Source organism: Cornus florida, unplaced genomic scaffold (genome assembly GCF_030987335.1).
Source record: "Cornus florida cultivar Cherokee Brave unplaced genomic scaffold, ASM3098733v1 CherokeeBrave_3.0.0_Hap2_Chr11, whole genome shotgun sequence".
Classification (NCBI taxonomy): Eukaryota; Viridiplantae; Streptophyta; class Magnoliopsida; order Cornales; family Cornaceae; genus Cornus; species Cornus florida.
In genome coordinates this window covers 123,826,777-123,851,005 of record NW_026775581.1, presented here as the reverse complement: position 1 = coordinate 123,851,005, position 24,229 = coordinate 123,826,777, and the positions used below count along the sequence as shown (strand labels likewise).

The window sequence follows — 24,229 nt, the reverse complement described above, 5'->3', positions numbered from 1 at the left end:
TACGTTTGAGAACGATATTTGGCTGTAGAAATGTCGAACTCGTGTTGCGCTACTGTTATAGTTTTGGGCCATAAACAGTTGTCAAAATAAGAAAAAATAACTTTTTGGTGTTTTGGTTTTGGACCACTATTCACGACATGTTTTAGTACTGTGTAAAATAAAATAAGCCCGCAGCAAACATGTTTTTGTTGCCAAAATCGACACTATAGCAGTCAAAAAAAAAAAAAAAAAAAAAAAAAAAAAACATAAACAAAATCCATGCCAAACGGGGCCTTAAGGTGCATTTAATAACGTTTTTGTTTTCTATTTTTGCAATCTTAAGAAAGTAGAAATATAATGTTACTTTCTTAAGTAAAAATAGAAACCAAAAATGATATTTATTAACACTTGTTGCCACCACAAATTTGAAAAACATAAAACAATAATAATGTTTAGTAATACATATTTGTTACAAAATGTATATAATATTTTTAAATATTTTTAAATATTTTATTTTTTCATTTTTTCATTTTTATTTATTTGTTTTAATGGCAAGAATTTTATAAGTTAGTGATTAGAAGGAAGGGGAGGGTAGATGACTTGAACACTAACTCTCGGACATAAGGAGCAACCTAACCACTCAAGCACGATACTTGCTTCCATTGGTATGAAAAAGTCATAAATCTACAAAATCCAATTTAAAATTACAAATCTTAATAATACCCAATACATCATAAGTACAAATTAGATATACCAAGACAAAAACACTCTCACCAATTATATATTTAAATACATATACATGCATGACGTATACATTTATTATGTGATATATAATATATTAAGCATATGATAATTTACTATGAAAAAATATATATTAAATAATATATCTTATATGTAATCAAATATAAAATGTGTTATAATATTGTAAATTAATTATAATTTAATATTTATGTATGATATAATATGGATATAGTATATAATAATATAAAATATCTACTGCATAATAATTTAATAACATTATATTCTATATAAAAAATTATTCTGTCACAAAAATTAATTTACATTCTTATTTAATATATTATATATTAAAATATGTTTTTATCAAATAAAACATAATAAAAAATATTTAATATATTCTATATTAAAAATATTTTTTTTATTAACATTTAAAATGCAACTTAGTATATAACACAAATAATATGAATTTTATTTTAAATGAATAGTGCATGTGAAGTAATAATAGTTAAAACGTTTATGCGCTATAGTGCCGAAAACATAAGAAATATTTTTTTTTATGTTTCTTATTTTCTTCACAAAAATTAAAAACATTTTCTGTTATAGAAAAACAAAAACTTTTTATTGAACACGATTTTTGTTTTTATTTTGCCTTTTTAGGGGTGGACAACAGAAAATAAGAAACATTTCTCGTTACTAAATGCAGTCTTAATTAGCTCAACTCAGGTGATTAAATAAAAAATAATTATTTTTAATAAAATATATTTAGAATAATTATTTTTATGGATAATTATCACAATATAACCTACCCGCCCCAGTTGTAATTGTGTGTTTATCAATAAATGACACGTGTCATCATCCTATTCATCCAGGAAGTCTATAAATAAAGGCATAGATGAAATAGGAAGGCCCTGAAAAAAAAAAAAAAAAAAAAAAAAAAGGGTCCCTAAATTCAAAAATCCATAAATTCAAAGGGTCCAAATATAAAAGCTCCGCCGACATTCATTCCTAAAACCCAAACCTTGAAAAAGAAGAACAACAAGTACATCCAAAGTCCAGCAAAGAAGAGAACATTAAGCAAAAAAATGAAAGACACTCACCACATTTCAATTGGCATGAGAAGCTCCCTCATTTTTAAGGTCTTCCCAGCACAGCGGTAAAGGAAAGATTATTTCTTTAACCCCCAATGGCGAGGTGCTCATTATTTATGATAATGGTTGCTTGCTTTTCTTCAAAAATTATTTGAAGACAAAGAACAAGTATAACCAAAGTCGTGTTGTTCTTCACAAATTATCCGAAAACGAAGAACAACAAGCACATCCAAAGTCATTACGTTCTCCTTAAATTCAACAAAGAACAACAAACACATTCCTCATATTTAACAAATAACAACAAACACATCAAAACCATGCTGTTCTTTTCATGTAATTCAATAAGTTCAAAGAATCATCAAACAACATTGTTCGAGATTAAGCTTCGTCAGCCTTAGATCAGAAATCATTGACGGAGAACAACAGGCACATCCAAAGTCGTGTCGTTCTTCCTTAAATTCAACAAGTTTGAAAAATCACCAAACAACACTATTCAATATCAAGCTTCGTTCTTCCTCAAATTAAACAAGTTTGAAAAATCACCAGACAACACTATTCAATATCAAGCTTCGTCAAATCACTGGCGGTCTTCCTCAACTACAAATATTTGAAGAGGATTATCAACAACCCGATTCAAGATCAAGCTCCAACAATCATTACATCCAACTACAAAGGAGATCGAATTAGAAAATACTTTATTTATTTTGTAAAAAATATCTCGGAGGATTGTACTCGAATTTTCATAAATTAATAAATTATTATTTACTCAATATTTCGTTATTTAATTTGCAGATACGAAATTTGTGTATACATTTATAACTTTACTTCCATTAAAAGCATTATCATTATTATCAACACCGCATGCTTCAAAGTAGATCTGTCAATGGAGCGGATCTTGATCTGGATCCCATTCGAATCCGATCCGATTAGTCGGATATGGATTGAATAAAAAATCAGATAATCCGATTATGATTCGAATCCGATAATCCGTTAGCTTAACAAATTGGATATGGATTATGCTGATCAGATCCGTTAATAATCTGAGCTGATCCAATTAAAATTATATATATATCAATACTCCTATTAAAATTGTATTAGAGGTAACCCAAAAATTAAAAAATAAATAAATAAATAAATAAAATCATAATGTTATATATACAATAGTGTGGTGTTTTCATCAACATGCTAATAAATCTCTTAATATACATACTAATAATATCATACTTTTTATTCATTAATAAAAAGTAAATAATTTACAATATACTATATGATGATGAATGGTCTGTAATGATTCGGAACGACAACGTTTTATCTTGACACCGGTGGGGTGCCTGCCAAACAACCTCCGATGGCAAAGTCAGTTTCCTGAAGAAATAAAGGAAGCAATTAATGAAGTGGAGTTCAATATTGCCCGTACCCCCCTGGTTGGTGGGTCGCCTCCTTTTTATAATTTGCCGACGTGGAGTTTGTTGCAATTTCTAAGGAGACCCTTTGCCGAGAATCACAATTTCATCTTATCATATCAAAACTACTTTTTGAATTTGTAACGCGAACAATATTAATCACCTTATCCTATCTTATCTTATCCTATCCATAATCAACCTGTTTAGCTTCTATATCAAATTTCCTCATCAGTTGCCCCCCGTTCTCGAATTCTTAAGTGTTGAGAATTGGGAATGATACACAATTCATTACAAGTCGTCTATTTAATTTTAATTATATATATATAGATCAGTCTACATCAAAAAGAATTTTATTTGAATACAATTACTATAGATGAATGTATTTAATTTTTTACTTTATATATAGATAAGTCTTTATCCACATAAAAAGTAATTGTTTCCTACTAAGACTTTTAAAGCTTGCTGCACTTCCATATAAAAAGTGATTACTTTTCATAGTACAACGAGCCAACCTTGTTTCCTGAAGTCATAAGTTTGACTTTCATGCATTTAATTTTCATTTTAAATATAGATCTGTCATTATCCATATAACAATGCTATACATGATTGTCTCCCAACAACACTTTTATTGCATTTTAAGAAGTTGAAATTTTCCCTTAAAGGGCGAGCCGATCTGTCAATAGTATTATTTTACCCTTCTTCTAGCGCCACACGTTTCTTGACATCAAATATTTGACAGTCAATCATCCAAGTCATCTTTTTCTTTAAAAAACTGTTGCACAATAAATTACTGACCTGCTTTCTCGCCCTTCTATCACCACAGCTCTCTAGATAAGCTTTGCTCGCCTGCCCGCCTACCCTACACCTTACCTTTCTGGATAAAGTGTACAACAAGACACACAAACAGAGCTTTATATATTTATATAACAATATATTTTTATATAAAAACAGTGCTTTCTAGATAAAGTGTACGAACAAAGTTTTATATCTTTTTATATATATTTTTTGTACCTTTAGAATTCTTACACGATTTGAATTCTACTTGTCCTCGAGTTTTAACCACTTTTAGCATATCATGAGGATTCAATTTCGTACGTTATTGCTTCTTTATAAATCAACTTGGAGGAAGAAATTAATCATCATCTTCAAAGCAACTGGCACAAAGTCGTTAAGTTTCTTATTTTCTATATTGAATAATATTCCTCTATCTCTGTCTTTTATACTGGATTCTTCAAATTTCCTTTCTGCCTTTCTTTTCAAGCGTTGTTATTATTTTGCTTGTTTTGGTCCATCAGAGGCTTTATTCGAAAACTTTATTGGTAGCAGTGAGGCCAGACATTTATACGGCATTGTGAGTGGTGTTGCTGATTTGTTTAGCCCTCTAGCATATCCTCTCAACTTTGCCATGTCCTTTCATGAAGACAACACGGATAGTGAGTCTAGCCACCAAAGCTCTAAATCTAAGTATGGTTTGCTTCCTTTGCGTAAAAAACCTGCGCAAAGAGTGCATGACATAAAATGCTCACTTTCTCTTCGCGGTTTAGAACGCTTTAAACTATCATACTTAATTCTAGACAATGTTCGCCTGCGACTTCCTTTTCCCGACGAGAGGGTTTGCACCCCTAATCCAGGTGAGGTCTGCCAGGTGATCTTCAACTTTCTAAATTTTCACCAACATGTCATCTACGTAGACTTCTATGTTTCGTCCGATTTGGTGTTTGAACATCATGTTGACTAGCCTTTGGTATGTTGCCCCTGCATTTTTTAGCCCAAATGGCATGACCCTGTAACAATACAAACCCCGATCAGTAATAAATGAGGTTTTTTCTATGTCCGGTTGGTACATTGGAATCTGGTTATATCCGGAGTATGCATCCATGAAGCTCAGCAGTTCATGTCTCGCAGTTCCCTCCACCAGCATATCAATACGTGGGATAAGAAAGCTATCTTTTGGGCAGGCCTTGTTCAAGTCTGTAAAGTCTACGCATAATCTCCACTTCCCATTGGCTTTCTTTACGAGGACCACATTTGACAACCAGTTAGGATAATGTACCACTTGAATAAAGTGAGCTCTCAAGAGTTTCTCTACCTCTTCCGATATAGCTTGGTTTCGTTCAGAGGCGAATGTCCTTCTTTTCTGTCTGATGGGTTTAAAGCCGGGATGAACATTCAAATAATGTTGTATTATGGTCGGACTTATGCCGAGCATGTCCTCGAGAGTCCAAGCGAACACATTCTGGTTTTGCTTGAGAAATTGAACGAGTTCACCCTTTATGCCAGATTGAAGCAAGGATTCTATGCTCACTTTCTTCTTAGCCTCATCATCCAAGCTCACCTCCAGTAGGTCTTCCATTGGTTCGGCTCGTCGAACTTTCTGCTTTTCTACCTCCTCCTGGTCTCTTACCTCTAACCTTTTAATTATCATAGTTTCCTGTGACATCTTTTCTCTAAGAGAAGTGAGATAGCATTCACGAGCGGTGGCTTGGTCACCCCTCAACTCACCCACCCCATGCTCTGTCGGGAAACGCGTGAGGAGGTGGTAAGTCGAAGTAATGACTCTAATAGAGTTTAGGGCTGTCCTCCCAAGAATAACATTATACGTTGAAGGGCAATCCACCACTACAAAATCAACTATAAAAGTGACCTGCTTTGGGCTGGTTCCTACAGTCACTAGAAAGGTAACTGCTCTCAATGGATACACCTTATCTCCCGAAAACCCCACGAGAGGAGAATTCATGGGTCGTAACCTTTCATTATTTGGTCGAATACATGGGAAAATATTATATCAGCTGAACTCCCATTATGTAATACCCCTAATTTTAAAAAGGATATTCCTGGTATTTAATGGTATTTAATTTATTATTTAAGTGCATTTTATTTGATTATGTGTCATTATTTTTTTTATTAGGTGCTTAATTGTTTTATTTTGTGGTGATTTAATTTATTTAAATGATATTTATTTTTAGTTATTTGATTGACATTACTTGTTAGTGTTTTAATTATTTAATTGGCATTAATGGTTTAAGTGTAATTGGTTTAGTTATTTGATTGGAATTACTTGTTAGTATTTTAATTATTTAATTGGCATTAATGGTTTAAGTGTAATTGGTTTAATTATTCTATGTGTGTTTTTTTTTTTTTTTCTTATTTGGTTTAATTGGGTTTACTAATTGTTATTTTGTTCAATTAGATTATTTGTTAAGTAGGGTAATTAGGTAAATACATCTAACTAGGGTTTTAATTATAGTATAAATTAGGGTTTTATATTATAGCCGTCGTAGGTTTTTATGTTAATTGGATGGGCCGGTTAGGATTGTGAGTAGGACTTAAATGAACCTAGGGTTTAGGAAAACTCTATAAGTATAAGGTAGACGTCTGTGTAGGGTTTTTTTAAACAAAGCACACGTTTTGTGGAAGTGGAGAAGGAAAAACGCAGTTTTTCACATTCTGCCCAGATTTCATCAAACATCCGATCCCGCTTCGTCCGTGGTCCGATCAAGCTGAAATTTGGAGGAGAGGTTCATGACTCAGTGACGCACAATCTGAACGGTGGAGATTAGAGTTTGACCTCGGAAACAGTGATTCGTACTCGTGAACAGTAACCGGGTGGCACAGGTTTTTCTTCCATTCTGCCCAGATTTCATCAAACATCCGATCCCGCTTCGTCCGTGGTCCGATCGAGCTGAAATTTGGAGGATAGGTTCATGACTCAGTGTTGCACAATCTGAACGGTGGAGATCAGATTTTGAGTTTGGGAATAGTGTTTCGTACCCGTGAACAATAACTGAGTTTTGGAACTCGCCGGGATTTTTTAAGAAGACGACGTTGAAACTTTGAACAAAAGTTTCAGAGGCAAGATTCTATCCTTACTCTTTCCCTTAGGCTTCATACTCTTTGCACTCTTAAATGATTTCAGGATTAATGAAGATTAAACCAAACTAAAATGATATCTATTTTGCTATGAAACTGGTAGTTACAGTAGTGTTGTATGCTTGTTCAACCTAGACTAAGCATGTTTGTGGATGCATTGTGGTTTTGTGGTTCACGTTTTTCCTTACCACTGCTAGTATAAATTATTGGAAGGATGGGTCTAGATGATAGCTATCTTAACTTCTGTAATAGCAACTGTTGGAACTTAAATACTAGGAGGATTTGAGTTTAACACTAGATCGGTTTTATGGAACACTATAATTTAAGCATGTCTACATACATACTGTGAATATTGTTTTGATGCTTACATTATCACAGTTAGTATCAACTGTGGAGGTTAGAATTTTGTGATACATACCCTACATATCTGTATGTCATTTGTAAGGTGTTAAATGGAAGTTTTAATTAATTCTGTCTTTATATCAGATTAAAGGGAACAACTTAAATTGGGCATGTATATGTTGTTGTTGTGACCCTATTTATTAATGCTTATTTTATCACTGCTAACATTGAATGTTGGATGTTGGAATTTAGTTGATATATACTTGATTTATTGGTATTATTAACTACTGGAGGATTGGAAAGTAGGCACCGGTATGGGACGGTGGCATACTAAGGATGGGTTTGGTTTTTAAAACAATACCATTACCCATTTACTTGGAATAAGGATGGGATTAACTAAAAGTTAAGTCCCGTGGATTTGTATTGTCATGGCAACTACTTGTTGAGCGGCAATACTAGGGATTTTGGATGGATTTTATATATGTACTGTTATGGTGCCTCGGTATGAGCTTGAGCCTCAGGACCGATGGCTAGAGAGCGTATATGCATCGGGATGTGTAGCTGGCTACGATGGTTGGAGGTGTACCCTGTTTAGGTATAGGTACATATGCCCACTTCGTGTGCGTTTTAGCATTTTACCTCTATTCAGGTTGAGACCGGCCTGTAGTCCAGTGAGAGTCCTTTAGTGTGACTATATATATATATTTACGGACTATTAGCTATTGTTGAATTGTTTAGGATGTACATACGTATCGGGCCTCTGTTTGGATCGTAGTAGTATAGAACTTGCGCGTGGGCCTGACCCATTTCTATTTTTCAGGTACACGACAGTTCCAGGCTTAGATGTATTCGTGCTGAGCAGAGGTCTTTATTCACTCTTCCGACGATGTAGGGTTTTCTCTATAGTTTTATTTCTGGACGTTTATTACAGTTGTTCTATCTTCCGTTTGGATGTTTAATAGGGGTCCACTAGAGATGGATTCCCAAGTTGTAAACTGATGGAGTTTTGGAGTTTGGGTTTGATGGATTTTAATAATTATAATATTTTGCGGATTCTATTTTTAGTTCCTTCCAACTTTTATTTCATTTCTTAATTTATTTTGTATTCCGTGTTCATTATAAAATATTAATTGTTTGATATTCCCTCGGGTTTGGGCCTGGGCCTGATCAACCCGTGTCTCGGATCCGAGGGGTATCTCACATTATCAATAAGTATACGCCTTATGGTGTAGTTAGCTATGACCATGGAAACAACCAGAGGATCATCATGGGGTTGCTGGATCCCTTTGGCATCAGCCTCGGAAAACATAATGGTAATATTAGCATACCTTAGTGTTTTTGATAGAGAGTTGAACATTCCCACCTCATTCACCTCTGCTCTTGTTCTTCTTGCGTAAGTTTTTCGGGCCGTGGCTGTTTCACCTCCTCCTGCATACCCTCCAGATATGACTCTGATCTCACCTACTATTTGTTGTTCTGGTGGATGATTGTCCCGCCTCCCTTGTACGGGATTAGTACCTCGTCTATCATCTCCCGCCATGAACCTTCACAGGTGACCCCTTTGAATCAAATTCTCAATCTGATCTTTTAAGTCGATACAATCCTCCGTGATATGCCCATGATCTCTATGGAACCTGCAATATTTGTCTCGAGGCCTTCTTTAAGGATCAGATTTCAGCTTGGATGGCCACTTCAGGGAGGGATCATCCTGAATCTGCATTAAAACTTGATCTATATACATAGTGAGCGGGGTGTAGTTGGAGTACTTATCTGAGCTCCTGTAACGAGATGTCCTTTCACTTTGATTGATTGAAGACTTTTTGAATTTGGTCTCCTTCTCGTCCTTGGCACCAGGCTGTGGTCTATTTTTATCTGCCTTTTTATCTTCTCATTCTTTCCCCTTTCACGCACTCATCGCATCCTCCGCATTCATGTGTTTCCTGGCTCTGACCAGTAATTCTGCCATACTGGTTGGAGGTTCTTTTGACAAGAAAAAAAGGAATCTAGATGTATGCAGCCCTCCCATGAATGCGATAAGTGCTACCTTGTCATTAGCTTCATCCACCTGCAGCATTTCAGTGTTGAACCGATTGACATGCTCCCGTAATGGTTCTCTCTTCTGTTATTTCACGGTGAGTGGCCAGCCTCCTGTGCCTTTAACCTGCAATGAAATGACTTACAAATCCCTTGCTCAACTCTGCAAAGGTCTCGATCGAGCCTGATTTTAATTTATTAAACCAGACCCGTGTCGACCTTTTGAGAGTAGTAGGAAAGGCCCGACACATTATCTGGTCTGATACAGCTTGGAGATGCATAAGTGCCTGGAAAGTCTCCTGGTGATCAAGAGGATCACGAGTCTCATCAAAGCTTTCAAGTGTTGGCATCTTGAACTTGCTAGGCAGTGGACATCTCATGATAGTCGGGCTAAATGGCAAATTTGTTTTTTGAACAAGGTCGTCTATGGTGGTAGCGAAGCCTTTTCCCTTCATAGCTTGCATCACATCTTCCATCTTGGCATTGAGCTTCTGGATCTGTTGGTCGATGTGGGTAACCTCTTCAGTCCGTTCATTAACGTAGGTTGAGGTCAATGGCCTAGAGCTATGTGGGGGAGATGGGTGACCTGCCACCTTATGCAGATCAGCAATTTGGTTATGCTCTGCAAGAACTTCCTCATGGGAAGGCTCGTTGCCTTGTACCTCAATATTTCCCTCCTCGACATTTAGGTTGGGCTGATCTTGAGGTGGGATTTTGTTATGGTGATGACCTTACCCTTGAGGTGGGTCTAGGGGAACAAAACATTGTAGGATCATCGCATTTTGCCGGATCAGCTCATTCATTCCCTGATTCAGGGTTTGAATTTGTTGTTCCAACGCTGTGACGCGCTCTAGGTCATTGGGGATGTGAGGGGGTTCCCCCTGCACTTCCTTCTCACCAGAGGCCTGCAACGATGTTCCCTTACCGCGCTCAAATCCGGATCGTATAAGACCATAATCCTTTTTAAAGAGAACTATTCTAAGTTCCCACAGACGGCGCTAACTAATGATGAATGGTCTGTAATGATTCGGAAGGACAACGTTTTATCTTGACACCGGTGGGGTGCCTGCCGAACAACCTCCGATGGCAAAGTCAGTTTCCTGAAGAAATAAAGTAAGCAATTAATAAAGTGGAGTTCAATATTGCCCGTACCCCCCTGGTTGGTGGGTCGCCTCTTTTTTGTAATTTGCCGACGTGGAGTTTGTTGTAATTTCTGAGGAGACCCTTTGCCGAGAATCACAATTTCACCTTATCACGTCAAAACTACTTTTTGAATTTGTAACGCGAACAATATTAATCACCTTATCTTATCTTGTCCTATCCATAATCAACTTGTTCAGCTTCTATATCAAATTTCCTCGTCACTATATATCAATGTTATATATATATATTAGTTATATATTACTAAATTTATATATATCAATTATTTATCATTATATTCATTTGGTTGCATAGTTATGTTATGTATCATTATGTATATTAGCAATTATCCGCTTCATCTAACTTTATAATTATATATGTTAGTAAATATAATTTTAATCCGAATTCAAATTCGATCCGATCTGAGTCCAAGCTAAATAGGATATGGATTTGAACATTCAGTCTTAGAATCCGTTAGTGATCCGAATTTGATAATCCGTTTGCTTAACAAATCGGATATGGATTTGATCGATCCGATCCGTTGACAAGCCAACTTCAAAATCAATCTCTACCAACATGACATTTTTAATTGTCATCATGGTCACACTTAAACAAATAATAGTTCTATAATTCTATTTTTAGTATAAGATATAATATAATTTTGACCCATTTCTAGTTCTCTAATTTCACACTAAATCTTATCCAAGTCAACAAGATTCACTTAATTATCTTCTCATATTAGATGGGATTTATTTTTAATTTTTTTTTCATATATTGGATTAGATTTGAAGTAAACAATTTTGGGTTTGGATTGGCAATGTTTTGGTTTGGGTCGGCGAGTTGGGTTGAGTTGTAGAACAACCAGAGCCCAATCAAATATTTTGCCCAACCCAATTTAGCATTACCTTACAGTGGATTTCATTCTAAGTGGTAGTCCAATCGATTGACTGAGTTGTATTTTTCTCTTCTATCTTGGGAAAAAAAAAAAATAGAGAGATTTCCTTGCAGTCTCATTTTCCCAGCACTAAATTCACAAAACAAACCTAAAATAATGAGATCAATTCTGTTTCAACTCATGCTTCATTATGTAGGAAAGAAAATTTTGAATGAAAGAAAGAAAAAAAAGAAGTAAATGAGATATATCTGAAAAAAAATTATGTCATATACATTTTTTGCTTGATAAAAAATAAGAGAATAAATTCATAATTTATTAAAAAAAATAAAAAATATATATATTTATTATTATACTCATTATGTAAAATATTATTATTTATAAAATAAAATATTATAATTTAAAAATGAACATTACTTGAGTGGTTGAATAAAAATTTGATATGTGTGATAAGAAGTAATATAATATTAAAAATTATAAAAATAAATTAGACCCGTTTAAGAAGTTTATCTGGGTATACCCATGTAAAAGAAATCCCCTTCTCTGAAATCTCCATTCCAAATCCCTAACCGCCGGCACGCCCAAATCTCCCGCTGCCACCACCAACAGTCCCACCCTCACTCCACCACCCCCTCCGTAAACAAAGATTCCAAAAATCTACACAACCACCAGTTGAGAGATCAGTTTTCTCTCTCACTCCCATCTTCTCCGTAACAACAGGCAGTGCTTGGAATCGTAGCCATCGAGCGTTATCATCTCCTTTGGGGACGATTCGACGGCGACAAGAGGATGAGACAAAGGAGATAAGAAGTAGAGAGAGAGGACAGAGGTGTAGAGAGAGAAAGACATGAGTAGGAGCTAGAGAGAATCGTAGTGATTTTTGGTGGTGATTATGGAGTGCAGAGATGCATTGTGGTGGATTTTCGTTGTGGGTTGATTAATTGTTTGTTCACTTCTGTGAGATGGTTTGGTGGGTGTTGCGGTGATGAATGGCAGAGGAAGAGAGTATAGAAAGGGTGATGGAGGATCACGGAGAGGTGGAGAACTGTGGTTGAAATGGAGTTTCTTGATTTTGGAAGCGTAACTGTGTAAAAACTTAGAGAGATTAAGACCGGGTTAACCCGTTTAAAGTGGTTTAATTCATTTTTTACTTGGGTTAACTTCAGTTACACCCATAAGGAGTGTCCAATTTTTTAGGTGACCCGCACCTTTGCAAAAATTCAATCAGATCGTCAGACATTGTCGGGTGACAAAGCCAAATAAATGAGTGGCATGACTAATTTGCCCTTTCTGTCCTTATCCCAATAAGCTTAACCAAACACCAAACTCCCACCAAAATTTACCCTTATCTCTTGAACCAAACAGTGAAATTGTTCTTTTCCCTAATTCCAATACTGTATGAAAGCGTACCCAGTTGCCTAAGGCCGGACTGAACTTACCGGCGGACCAAATGACGACGACACTATGATAATGTGAGCAAGGAATCCGGCAATTGGGCAAACGCCGCAAGCGCGAGGGAGTGGCCGAGCTGTAGTTGGTCGGTGAGAATGAGATCCGTTTCGCGATCTTGCACCATTGAAACAATCTTCTGATTTGGGTGGTTGTTCGGATCTTGCGGATCTAAGTTGGGATTTTCCGAACGTGGGTGGTTTCTTTGAGCCCGCTGTTGGGTCTAGGTTGATGTAGCTCTATTCCGTTTTGGGTCAATGAAACTTGTCGAAAAAATTGGGTTCGGCTCGCCGGAAAGCTCGTCGTCGCAGAGCACCTCCATCACAACCGTATCCTTGTGTCACCGGTGCGTTCATCTTCTTCACCGCCGGTAACTTCAAACATAATTCATCGCTGAACTTCGAACATAGTTCATCGCTGGGCCGTTTCACCGACGACGGCGCCCTATCCCCATTGCTTTTAACAATTGGTGTAATGAGAAGGCCATGCAAGATTTAACTTGTTGCTGAAAAGCTGATTTTGAGGATATTAGGGATCTTGGAAAATGATTATTACTCATTCCTGACAGACGAACCAAACTGGGCAAAGAAGACCACCGACGAGCGGGCGCAGTACATCTTTCACTGTAGCCAAAGTCTGTTTATCAGTGAAAGTTTCAACGAATCAAATTATTTTGAGATTTGAAATTAGAACTGGAAAAGGAATTAAATGCTAATTAAAATAGAATTGGTATATTTAATTGTAAAAGTGGATGCGAAACCTGAAAACAATTCTATAATAGAAGAATAAAAATCTTATCAATTTTCTTCGAATTTGTCGGTGATAAATTGTTTTTTTTTTTTTTTAATCCTTTCAAATTCCACGACTCTTTAAACAATTGAAATTCTCTTTAAAATTCAATTCCTCTGAAATCCTGATTACAAACACAGTTCATACTTCATATCAGTGATGAGAGTCATCACACTCTCTTTCCCATTCTGATTTGCATTCTAGTCTCTCTGCGCATACATATTTGTTTGCATATGTAATATGTGAGTATGTATATTCTGAACCAGATGTGATGATTTGATGCTTCTGTATATAGATATTGGGAAAGTGCTGTATATATATATTGGGGAAGTGCCGTATATATATATAATATAAATATATATAACCGCTATTGTTATACATCCACCTTCTTCACCGACCACGGCGTCCAATCCCTATTGAACGGCGAGCAAGGGAGAAGCGGTGGTGACAGCGTGTGTGTGTGTGTATATATATATAGGATAACCCTGTTTGGTTACAAGCATAGTGTTATTTCAAATGATGTGCAATTTCATATCCAAATAAAATATAATATATACAATTTAGCCAAACATGGTCATTGGAGGGCAATTTGGGCATTATTATTGACCTTTTTGTATAATGTCAACAAAAAGTGTTTCTAATTTGATCGTTGACCGAAAGGAGGGACTGTGTGTGTCAGAAAAAATAGGGATTTGACTAAATTTTTGTAAATGCGAGGGGTAATCAGATTGGACAAATCACATGGGATGTAATTGAAGTTAACCTTTTTTACTTTTTTAGGCAAGTGTTTAAATTTTTATTGTGCAGCTTAATTTGCAGGATACAATCTTTCTTGATTGATAGAGTGTTGTTTTCTAAAAATAGTATAATTTAAGATAGAATTATAACTATGTCTTTCCTTTTCTACTCCATAATTTGAGGATAAAAATTTATAAAGAATAAGAATAATGGGAAAATATAGAAGTAGGAGTGCAACTTGGTTAGGTAATCCCAACCCAACCCGAGCCCAATCCGATTTTTCACCAGTTTGGACAATTATTTTTACAATTAGTGTTGGATTTGGGTTGAAAAATATCAACCTGAATTTAATTAGGGTTGAATTTGGGCTTGGGTTGAAGTGTTAACAACTCGAGCCAATCCGAACTCAAATTTTAATATTATTTTCATATATATTTTTACTTTTAAATACATTATATATAATATTTAATATATGATTACTTTTTTTCTTTTCAACTTCTTTTGTTAAATTTTAACTTATTGTATGTTAACATTTAAAAGAATGAATTTTTTAAAAATTTGTTAGTAATTTATTATAAATCTATAAAAAGTCTTTAAACTGTTTATTATTTAAGATTAATTTTATCTAAAACTAATTCAAGATCATATTAAATTTTTGGTGTAAGGATTAGTCTATGAGTAACTCGAATTAAATTGAAGTTTTTATTGGGATTCTTAGTTTGAGTTACAGATCCGAATTTAAAAGTAGAATGATGAATCAGACTTAAGTTGAGCAGTTAAGATTAAAAATAAGGTTAAACTTGGACTTAAGTTTAATATTTCATTCAGTGAATTGGACTCAAGTTATACTGGAACCGCTAAGCTGCATCCGTAGAAGAAAGTGAACACATAATATCTGTTTAATCTCATCTTCTTAATGTTATTCTTCCATCAAATCATCTCTATTAATGTCTAAGTAATTGCAGATTAGCGCCCTAAACTGTCACAACCCAAAACCTCAAAGCAACCATTTTCACCTCGCAGATCAGCGCCCTAAACTGTCACAACCCAAAGTCTCAAACCGACGGCGACCATTATCACCAAATCAATCAACCCATCTCCAGGCCGCCAGTATATGTGACAACCACCGCCTCCTAAAATCATTCTTCCCACCATCAGCGTACCCCATCACAGCCGACCACCTAATCAACTTTTTTTTGGGTCTCATATTCACCAGTGATTGGTAATTTTGATGATATTTATATGACGTGGAACTTTGGGTGCCAAATCGATTGGGCGCTGTGTGAATTTGAGGAATGGAATGGAGGGTTTGCCGATGAAGAAGATTGTGATTTGGTAATTGTGGAGGCTCAAGTAGCAATATCCCAATTCCCAATTGGGTGATGGATTAGAATAGATCCTCTCGGCCTTCCTATCTCCCATTTCTTCATTTACTATCAATAGTGGCTGAGATAAAAATAGTTGGTGGCAGGGCGGTGGTAGGGGGTGGAGAAGAGAGGTGGTTGTAGTGGCGGCGATTGAACGAGGTGGAGCCGGAAAGTGGTGTGGAGGGAGATACAAAAAATGAATAAAATATGATTTTAATTTTTGAATTGACATGTTTTTCGGCATAAGGGACATTTTATAAGAACATTAACCAAAACCCAAACTGTTTCTCCTTGCACGCTCTCGCTGTTCACGATTTTGAATCTCCTTAAACAATGTGGGACGCCACAAATTTGTTCAAGTTAAACTTCAGACGAGGTTAGTGTATTTTACCTTAATTTTTTCACTCCATAGTCATATTGCTTATTCAATTGTTCATTAATGTTCTGCGTTTACTCTTCTGCAAACTTAAAGAATGGTAAAATTAAAAACACGTTACCCCTTGCAAAGAACTATGAGTTTTGTTGCTGTCTTGGTAGGTATGTTAGGTTCTTTTGGGAGTTGTTTGTGTCTGAAATCTATAAAGGAATCTATTGAAAGTTTGAAACCAAGAAGTCACATGCTGGCCTGCAGTGGGGAGAGTCTGGTGTCCGAAGGACGATTATTGGAGGGGTAGGGTCCTGTCCTTCGTATAGAGGTTTTTATCTTGTATACATCCCAACTTAGCAGGAATCTTAACCTAAGCCACCTCTAATATTTATCGCTTAAATTGCATGTGGGCCTTAATTTTGATGTATGTCACATCTAGATAGTAAGATGAATCATGTAGCTCACTTTATTTGATTCATTGATCAGCTCAACTCAGCTGATCTCTTATTTTTTTAAACTTTCACTCTCTACTTTTTCTTATATATTTTGAATGTTTCACCTGCAGAATATAGTTTTCTTTCTTGCTTTGCACCATCAATCTTGTTCTCTGTATATGATTTAACCGTCTTGTTTGGCTCTCCCTCAACTCGTTCTTGGAAACTTAATGTTTCATGTTGTATACATAGATAATTTGATTGTCTTCAATTATGACTAGTTATAAGTTATCGTACTTAGAATTCTCTCTTTAACTTGCATTTAATTGCCAACCAAAGTTCCTTCCAATGCTTCAATGCAGGAAGTAGATTGATATGACAGAGGAAGCTCGTTAAGACAATTGTACGGGACCAACTTAATTAGGGGCCCAACCAATCGATGATATGTATCATCAAACAGTTGGATTGGGATCTAAAAAATGATTTTTTTTTGGTTTAATGATCAATCAACATTGGGACACCCACGATGAAAATATTAGCCAAAGGGACCCTCAAGTTGCCCGTGATTTGAATGGACATACCAGAAAGGAGCCCCAATGATGCTGAATGACGTCTATTTGTATACAAAAACGTGTATTTTATATACAAATGTGTGAAGTTTATATGTACAAATTCATTCCCTGCATATAAGGGCTGGATCTTTAGACATTGTATCCTTCCAGCTTTATCTGAACTTCCCACCAAATAATTATTCCATCATATGGCGGACTTAGATACTACACAGGGCATGTAGTTCACTGTCAAAAATCTTCACTGGTACTAATAACCAACCTTCTTGTGTCTAAACACAATGATCATAACTTGTATCTTAGCATGTTAGTCTTTTGTTAGTGCAACAAAATATCAAAAATGGTAGTCCTCAAGAAACAGATATGGTCATTATTGTGGATGAAAATAATTCTCTCGTGTAGTCCAATTCTAAATCTCATTGCCACACACTACCAACTAGTACATCTTTATTCAATTCCCTTCACCCCTGTTTCAACCTATTATACCCAAAATGCCATCCATTTCCCTATCCCATTACATTATAAATACTGTCCAAAAGTCCCACCCCGAGACAACCCCTCTTTTGTCATAAGAGGAGATTTAATTGGGTAATTCACCAAGGATAATGATTTTAATCTGTACTCTCTCTAGTGTTGTTTCAATATGGTTTTTATTGAAAAAAAGAAAAATGTGGTACAAAGAAACAAACGAGAGCATGAGGTGACATGTGCGGGGTGGTGTTTTGCTTCGCTACTGCCTTGAAGAGAAACTGCATGTAAATTTTTGTCTACTTTTGCTCTCATCATCCATTATATGATGGAGACATGGACATACCAAAGATTCTCCATCCACTGCCACTACTGTGGTGGACCTTGATCAGGAGGAAACTGCACCACGCACCACTGTTAACATGTCTTTCAAGAAGAAGGAGCATCTTTCCACTGCCATGAAGAGGACTAGTGAATGGTTTGCTTCCTATTTCTTGTTTCTTGATTTTCTTGAACAAATTCCAATCTTCTTTATAGTATATTGTAAGTTCTGTTACTTGAAATCATTAAGAAATGGAACATACTGAAGATGTTACTTTGAGTTCTAACAGGATTTTCTCCCAAGAGATCCCAAGTGATATCACCGTTCATGCCGGTAAAGCTTCCTTTTCATTGCACAAGGTATAATATCGACTCTGCTCTGGTTAATCATTTTGATTCTTAGTGACTTCTCTATGGGAATAACAGTTAGTAGTGTTGACCTATTAAAAGCTTATCCACTGTCCATAGTTAGACTATTGTCTAGGTTATATTGTAGCTTACCTTCTTTTGATTGTATATTTTAATCCTAAAAAACATAAAGGAGCAACAATAATCTAAGTTTGGATTTTTGATTATAACCATGAGGTGACAGGTCATATTGACATATATGTATTTGATCCATTATTTACTTCAATTGCAGTTTCCATTAGTCTCGAAGTGTGGATACATAAGAAAATTGGTATCAGAATGTAGTGATGCCGATCTTTCTGAGATTAAAATCACTGATGTTCCTGGTGGGGCAGAAGCATTTGAACTTGCAGCAAAGTTCTGTTATGGAATAAATTTTGAGATAACTACAGAAAACATTGCAAAGCTCCGCTGTGTGGCTGAGTATCTCGAGATGACAGAGGACTATGCAGTTGGAAACCTAGTGGGAAGAGCTGAGGCCTACTTAAATGAAGTGGCACTTAAAAGCCTTGCAGGAGCTATTTCCTTATTGCGTCTGTCAGAAAACCTTCTTCCAATGGCAGAGAGAGTTAAATTGGTGAGCCGGTGCATAGACACAATAGCATATATGGCCTGTGAAGATATCCAATTTTGTACATCAGGTAGGGCAGATGTTTTTAATTCTTCCTCTCTGCCTCCCTTGAAACCCATAGTGGATTGGTGGGCTGAAGATTTGACTGTTCTTAGAATTGATATATTCCAACGGGTTATAATTGCAATGATGGCAAGAGGGTTTAAAAAATATGCACTTGGTCCAATACTTATGCTCTATGCGCAGAAATCCCTTCGAGGTTTGGTGAGATCTCACCTCAATTAACTGAATTGTTTTGATTATGTGGTTTAGATAATTAGATATTCAAATTCTTATTTATATTTTTATTGCAGGAAATATTAGGGAAGGTGAGGAAGAAAATTGAGCCAAGACAAGAGCACGAGAAGAGGGTGGTTTTAGAAACAATAGTTAGTTTTCTGCCAAGGGAGAAGAATGCCATGTCAGTTAGCTTTATCTCAATGCTGCTTCGAGCTACAATATATCTTGAGACAACGGTTTCTTGCAGGCTCGATTTGGAGAAGCGGATGGCCTTGCAACTTGGGCAAGCTGTATTGGATGATTTGCTGATTCCCTCATATTCCTTTACTGGGGACACATTGTTTGATGTGGACACTGTGAAGAGGATCATGACGTATTACCTTGAATATGAAATGGGGGGGAATCGTTTGGGCTACAATGTGAATGAAGAGTATGTTTCTCCTCCTCATACTGACATGGAACAAGTTGGGAGGCTAATAGAAAATTACCTAGCTGAAATAGCCTCTGACCGAAACTTGTCTGTTTCAAGGTTCACTAGTCTTGCTGAACTTGTACCAGAACAATCAAGGGTTATAGAGGATGGAATGTACAAAGCCATAGATATTTACTTGAAGGTGCACTTTCTTATGTGCATTTCTCTTCAGTTCCAGTTTTAATTTATAAATGCTTACATTTACATTCATATATACACACACACACACATTATAATTCTTACTATCTTTATGGTTAAACTCATGAAATCTTTTCTTATTGTAGGAGATGAATGGAATTCCAATTTTCATCAATTTTGATACTCTTTGATTGAACTATTGATGTTATCTGCTCACCTTGCATTGCTTTTGACAAATTCCTTCATCTACTTGAACAACTTTGCAGGCCTCATCATGAATCACTTAATATGCTGATTTATCAATCAATGTTTTCAATTTTAATGAACATCTAAACTTGGGATTTTGAAATGTGTCATTAATTTCATAATTATGTAGACACAATTCAAAAGTTTAATTGTACTAAAATTTGATGATCTTGATCTAGTCCTACTTATGAAAACCGTCAGAGAAATTGCAAAATGTCAAGCTTTCATTCCACACTGTCCACATTGGAACTAACAATGAAATTGGAATGGCACACCCTATGAATACCATTAACATACAGTCTTAGCTAAAGTTTTTCATGAAAATTCTCTGTTTGATCCATCTCTATCCTGTAACTCATAGGCTCATCCTGCTATAAGTGACATGGAGAGGAAGAAAGTTTGCAGCGTGATGGACTGTCAGAAGCTATCCCGGGAGGCCTGTGCTCATGCTGCGCAGAATGACCGGCTTCCTACCCAAACTGTGGTTCAAGTGCTTTACTACGAGCAACAACGACTTCGGGAGGTCGTCAATGGCAGCCTCACGGGCGGGGAATCCTCTGTTTTCTCCTCCAAGGTAAATAATTACTCCATGGACATCTTGCCAGCTTCAGATGGGATAACAAGCTTACAAAGGGAAAATCAGGACCTCAAATTAGAGCTTGTGAAAATGAAAATGAGATTGAAAGAAATCGAGAAGCCAACAGATAAATCATCTGTAAGCAATATTTCGTCACCTGCTAATACTTCTCCTTTGCCTCGGAAATCATTTATAGGCTCAATGTCGAAAAGACTTGGCCGACTCTATCCTTTTGTGCGTGCTGATGGAATAACACCTCGTACGGCGAAAGGTCAGGCCAAGCCCAGCAAAGGTAGGAGGTATTCCATATCTTGAGGCATTGGTTTGTCTCTGATCCCTCTTTGTACTTTGTTAAGTGTATGCTATCTTTGTTTCATTGTTTCTGAGGCTTGATCAGAAGAGGACTACTATCTGCTATGTGTTTTGATGCTCTTCTTCTCTTCTTTTGTGTGAAATTGATGTAAATTATAGTCATAATGTTTCAATTAAACTTTTCGTGTTAATTCAAAGGTTGGTGAATAGAAAATATGTGTTTAGACATCAAAGGCTTGTGAAGGGTATAGCGCATGTTCTATTGTCAGAGTCTTTACAACTAAGGGGGTTGAAGTTGTCTCTGATCATCATTTGCTTTTTTAATCAATGTCTTGAGGAGTATGCAGGTAATGATTTCTCATTTGCAATTAGTTTTCCTCTTTAGGATAAAAGAATGATTCAAAACTAAACAAAAGGATCGGACTAGCCAAGCGAACGAGACTCTCGTCACTGTGGGTCTCGGAGCGTTAGATGTATACAGTTTTACTTCTGTTGTATCCATTTCAATCGAAACCGTGCTTCAAGTCATATTGGAACAATCTTACAGGCAAGATCTTATTCAAAGAATGATCCAAGACTGCTGTTATTAAACCGATGACCTAGAAATCTTCTTTTTCAAATTATCGTAATGGTGACAATTTATTATAAGCTTGCTGGTTCAAATTGCAGCAAACCTTGTCGTTACTGAAGTTGAAAGGGAGGTTTTTAGAAGCCGAAAGTGCAGTGCCTAACTACAGACGTGCGTAGGGTCACATGTATTTGAATTATTGGATCCCTGCTTTTGGATAAATAGCTTCTAGAAAAGTAAGGAAAAACTCTGGGGACAGCCTAGCAGTACTGTACTGGTGCTTATCCATATCCAAATCCAATTATCACATAACCTAAAAGAGGAAGCTTTCAAATGGATAGACGTTACATAAATTGGGTGAAGAGACATCCGCCCGCTCCCCACTCTTTATTAATTAGGTCACCGGAGAATGTCCATAATAATTTTTAAGTTCGGAGATTAGAAATTATTTATTAGACCGATTGTGTGTATATATATTTTGCTGGGGGGTCTTGTTTATTTGAAACGGAATCCAGTGTTCGTGCAACGACAGGCAGACAAGGAAGCTCTTGTATTATAATATTGTGAGTGGAAAATGAAAGAAAACTAATTAGAGAGAAAATATATGGTTGAGACATCGATTATATATATAATCTCTGGAACGGAAATTAACCTAATGCTATCTGAGGTTCCTCCCACCTACTTTGATCTGTAATGGCAAATTATGAAATTACTGACAAATGTCAATGGTAGAATGAGAAAAGAGTAACTAGATGAAAATTATAAAATAAAATAATAATTTATATTTGTCCATAGAGAGACCCAAGTCACCTCTAAGGACCGTGGAATACTTTGCCATAAAGCGGTCAGATTGACTTGCAATGACCTGAGATAAGGCTGATTTCGGGTTTGGGTTCGGGTGGGTTTAGGTTGGTCACGAAAAAAATATGAAGAAAATTGAGATTTCATACTTAAGGTTAAATAAAAGTGGTACTGTTATATTAAGGTTTGATGAAATCAAGATATAAACAGATAGTTGATTGAAGCAGTTCTCACGTGGGACAACGTGGTATCAAAGAGATTCCTATAGATATTTTCTTAAGCTAAGTGCAGACAAATTTTGACTTTAGCTTGAGTGGAAAAATTAGGTCCCTTGTTCATACCATACTCATACTGTAATGGGTTTCAAAAGCCAGGGAAACAGGCTAGTAAAAAATCTTCACACAAAGACTAGATCACCCAGTACAGTACAACCTAACAAGAAAAAGAAGAAAATTCCACACAAACACGAATGACCAGAAAATTCGTTACCCAGACTGAATATATATATATATATATATATGTTTAATTTCAAGTCATGTTGAAACTTAAAGTCTGAAAAAGCCAAGGAGACTGTTTCATTCTATCTTCTCTTAGTTGTTCTTGGACATCTATTCTGGATTGAAAACCTGATTTTGGAACCTCCATGAGTACTCGACCCCATTTGTGTCCACTTAACTCATCTTCTGTACTTCTTTGTCGTTGGGTCCCTGAAGTCTTCATCATCATATAGTTGGACCCTGTTGAAGATGATGAAAAACTTGGCCCCGATTCTGAAGTTAATGGCGTCTCGCCTTTTTTGACCCTCCGGTTGTAACTGGTTGGGCCTAGTGTCAACACGATCTCGCTCTCATCTTCAATCTCTACCATTCCATTAACATCATCATCAGGCAGCTGTTCCAAGTCAAGTACAGTTTGTGCACCATGACAATCATCATCATCATCAAAACTAATTCCATTCTTTGAATACTTCCATCTTTCTTGCTTCTCTTCTCTTTGCCTTCTGCTCGCTATGCCTTTCATCATAATCTTCTGAATTTTGTAAAGACGGTGAAGCTCACATACCTGCAATGTTTATAAATATCAAGATTACAGAGTGAGGTTAAGGGTTGAAGTATCTATCACGACAATAAAAAAAAAAAAATTAGCCCAGTGCACGAGGCTCTCCCCGTTACATGGTCGGACAGATGCCTCATTCTTAAGAGGGACAATTGAGAGAGAGGGGGGAAGGGAGAAAAGTACCTGGTGTTTGAAGGTTTCTTCATGCTTTAACATAGCCATCTTCATGCATTCCTTATCATGGGGACTAAGAAACTTCTCCATAGAAAATTAACTTCAATCACTTTGTGTGCTCTTCTACAAGTATTTTTTGTGTCTCAACAAACAGAAACCCAAAATTTATATATATATATGAAGTCTGTTTGTTAAGAAGTTGTAAGAAAAGCAAATCTTTATGGAATATATATGCAGGCTCTGATGGTATATTTTTTCTTCTATACCTGTAAAAAGTGAGGAAATGTGGCAGAGACTTAAAAACTGAGAAAGTCATATATATTGATGAATGGTTTGTCTATTAGCTAGTACAATGAGAAAAGTTAAGACCAAGAGAATCAATATTGAATAGAGTTCTGAATACTATTACAGATAGACTGATAACGTCAATCAGTTTCTTGGTATAATTTTGTTGGTTTGTTGGTTTGTTTTTGTTGGATACCATTTTCATTCGTTACCTTTAATTTGATCCACACAAACAAATAGATTTCTCTAGAAAATATCTCCCTCCCCAGTCAGGGGTATCATTTTCAGCGGCACAATAATGGCTCTGCACATGTAATTTAAATGTATGTGTATGTGTGATTTTACCTATGTGTC

General features: G+C 36.1%; 2 protein-coding genes across 4 annotated transcripts; one reads left to right on the top strand and one right to left on the bottom strand.

The window, feature by feature from the left end:
• Positions 1 to 17,603: 17,603 nt before the first annotated feature.
• Positions 17,604 to 21,182, top strand: LOC132284881 (BTB/POZ domain-containing protein SR1IP1-like). 3 transcript variants are annotated; one of them, XM_059787017.1, is made up of 6 exons: positions 17,604 to 18,145; positions 18,279 to 18,348; positions 18,629 to 19,231; positions 19,321 to 19,860; positions 20,464 to 20,676; positions 20,876 to 21,182. In XM_059787017.1, exons 1-6 carry the CDS (start codon positions 18,090 to 18,092, stop codon positions 20,930 to 20,932), a joined length of 1,539 nt encoding a protein of 512 aa, XP_059643000.1. In that variant the 5' UTR covers positions 17,604 to 18,089; the 3' UTR covers positions 20,933 to 21,182. The 3 variants fall into 3 exon arrangements, with proteins under 3 accessions (XP_059643000.1, XP_059642999.1, XP_059642998.1); XM_059787016.1 differs by having other exon boundaries at positions 17,606 to 18,145; positions 19,321 to 19,676; positions 19,776 to 19,860; positions 20,464 to 21,182; XM_059787015.1 differs by having other exon boundaries at positions 17,613 to 18,145; positions 20,464 to 21,182.
• A 1,492-nt stretch (positions 21,183 to 22,674) lies between these two features.
• On the bottom strand, positions 22,675 to 23,975 carry LOC132284882 (uncharacterized). Its single transcript, XM_059787018.1, has 2 exons — positions 23,600 to 23,975; positions 22,675 to 23,422 (listed from the first exon to the last, which is right to left on the bottom strand). The coding sequence occupies exons 1-2, from the start codon at positions 23,678 to 23,680 to the stop codon at positions 22,889 to 22,891; spliced, it is 615 nt and encodes a 204-aa protein (XP_059643001.1). The 5' UTR covers positions 23,681 to 23,975; the 3' UTR covers positions 22,675 to 22,888.
• Between the last annotated feature and the right edge of the window lie 254 nt (positions 23,976 to 24,229).

Excerpts from the sequence above, each read along its gene's own strand:
- LOC132284882 (XM_059787018.1), bottom strand. The coding sequence starts at position 23,680 with ATGGAGAAGTTTCTTAGTCCCCATGATAAGGAATGCATGAAGATGGCT. Across the intron at positions 23,423-23,599 it reads AAGAAACCTTCAAACACCAG|GTATGTGAGCTTCACCGTCT; the intron begins GTACTTTTCTCC and ends TAAACATTGCAG.
- LOC132284881 (XM_059787015.1), top strand. The coding sequence starts at position 18,090 with ATGTCTTTCAAGAAGAAGGAGCATCTTTCCACTGCCATGAAGAGGACT. Across the intron at positions 18,349-18,628 it reads CTTCCTTTTCATTGCACAAG|TTTCCATTAGTCTCGAAGTG; the intron begins GTATAATATCGA and ends CTTCAATTGCAG. Across the intron at positions 19,232-19,320 it reads AGAAATCCCTTCGAGGTTTG|GAAATATTAGGGAAGGTGAG; the intron begins GTGAGATCTCAC and ends TTTTTATTGCAG.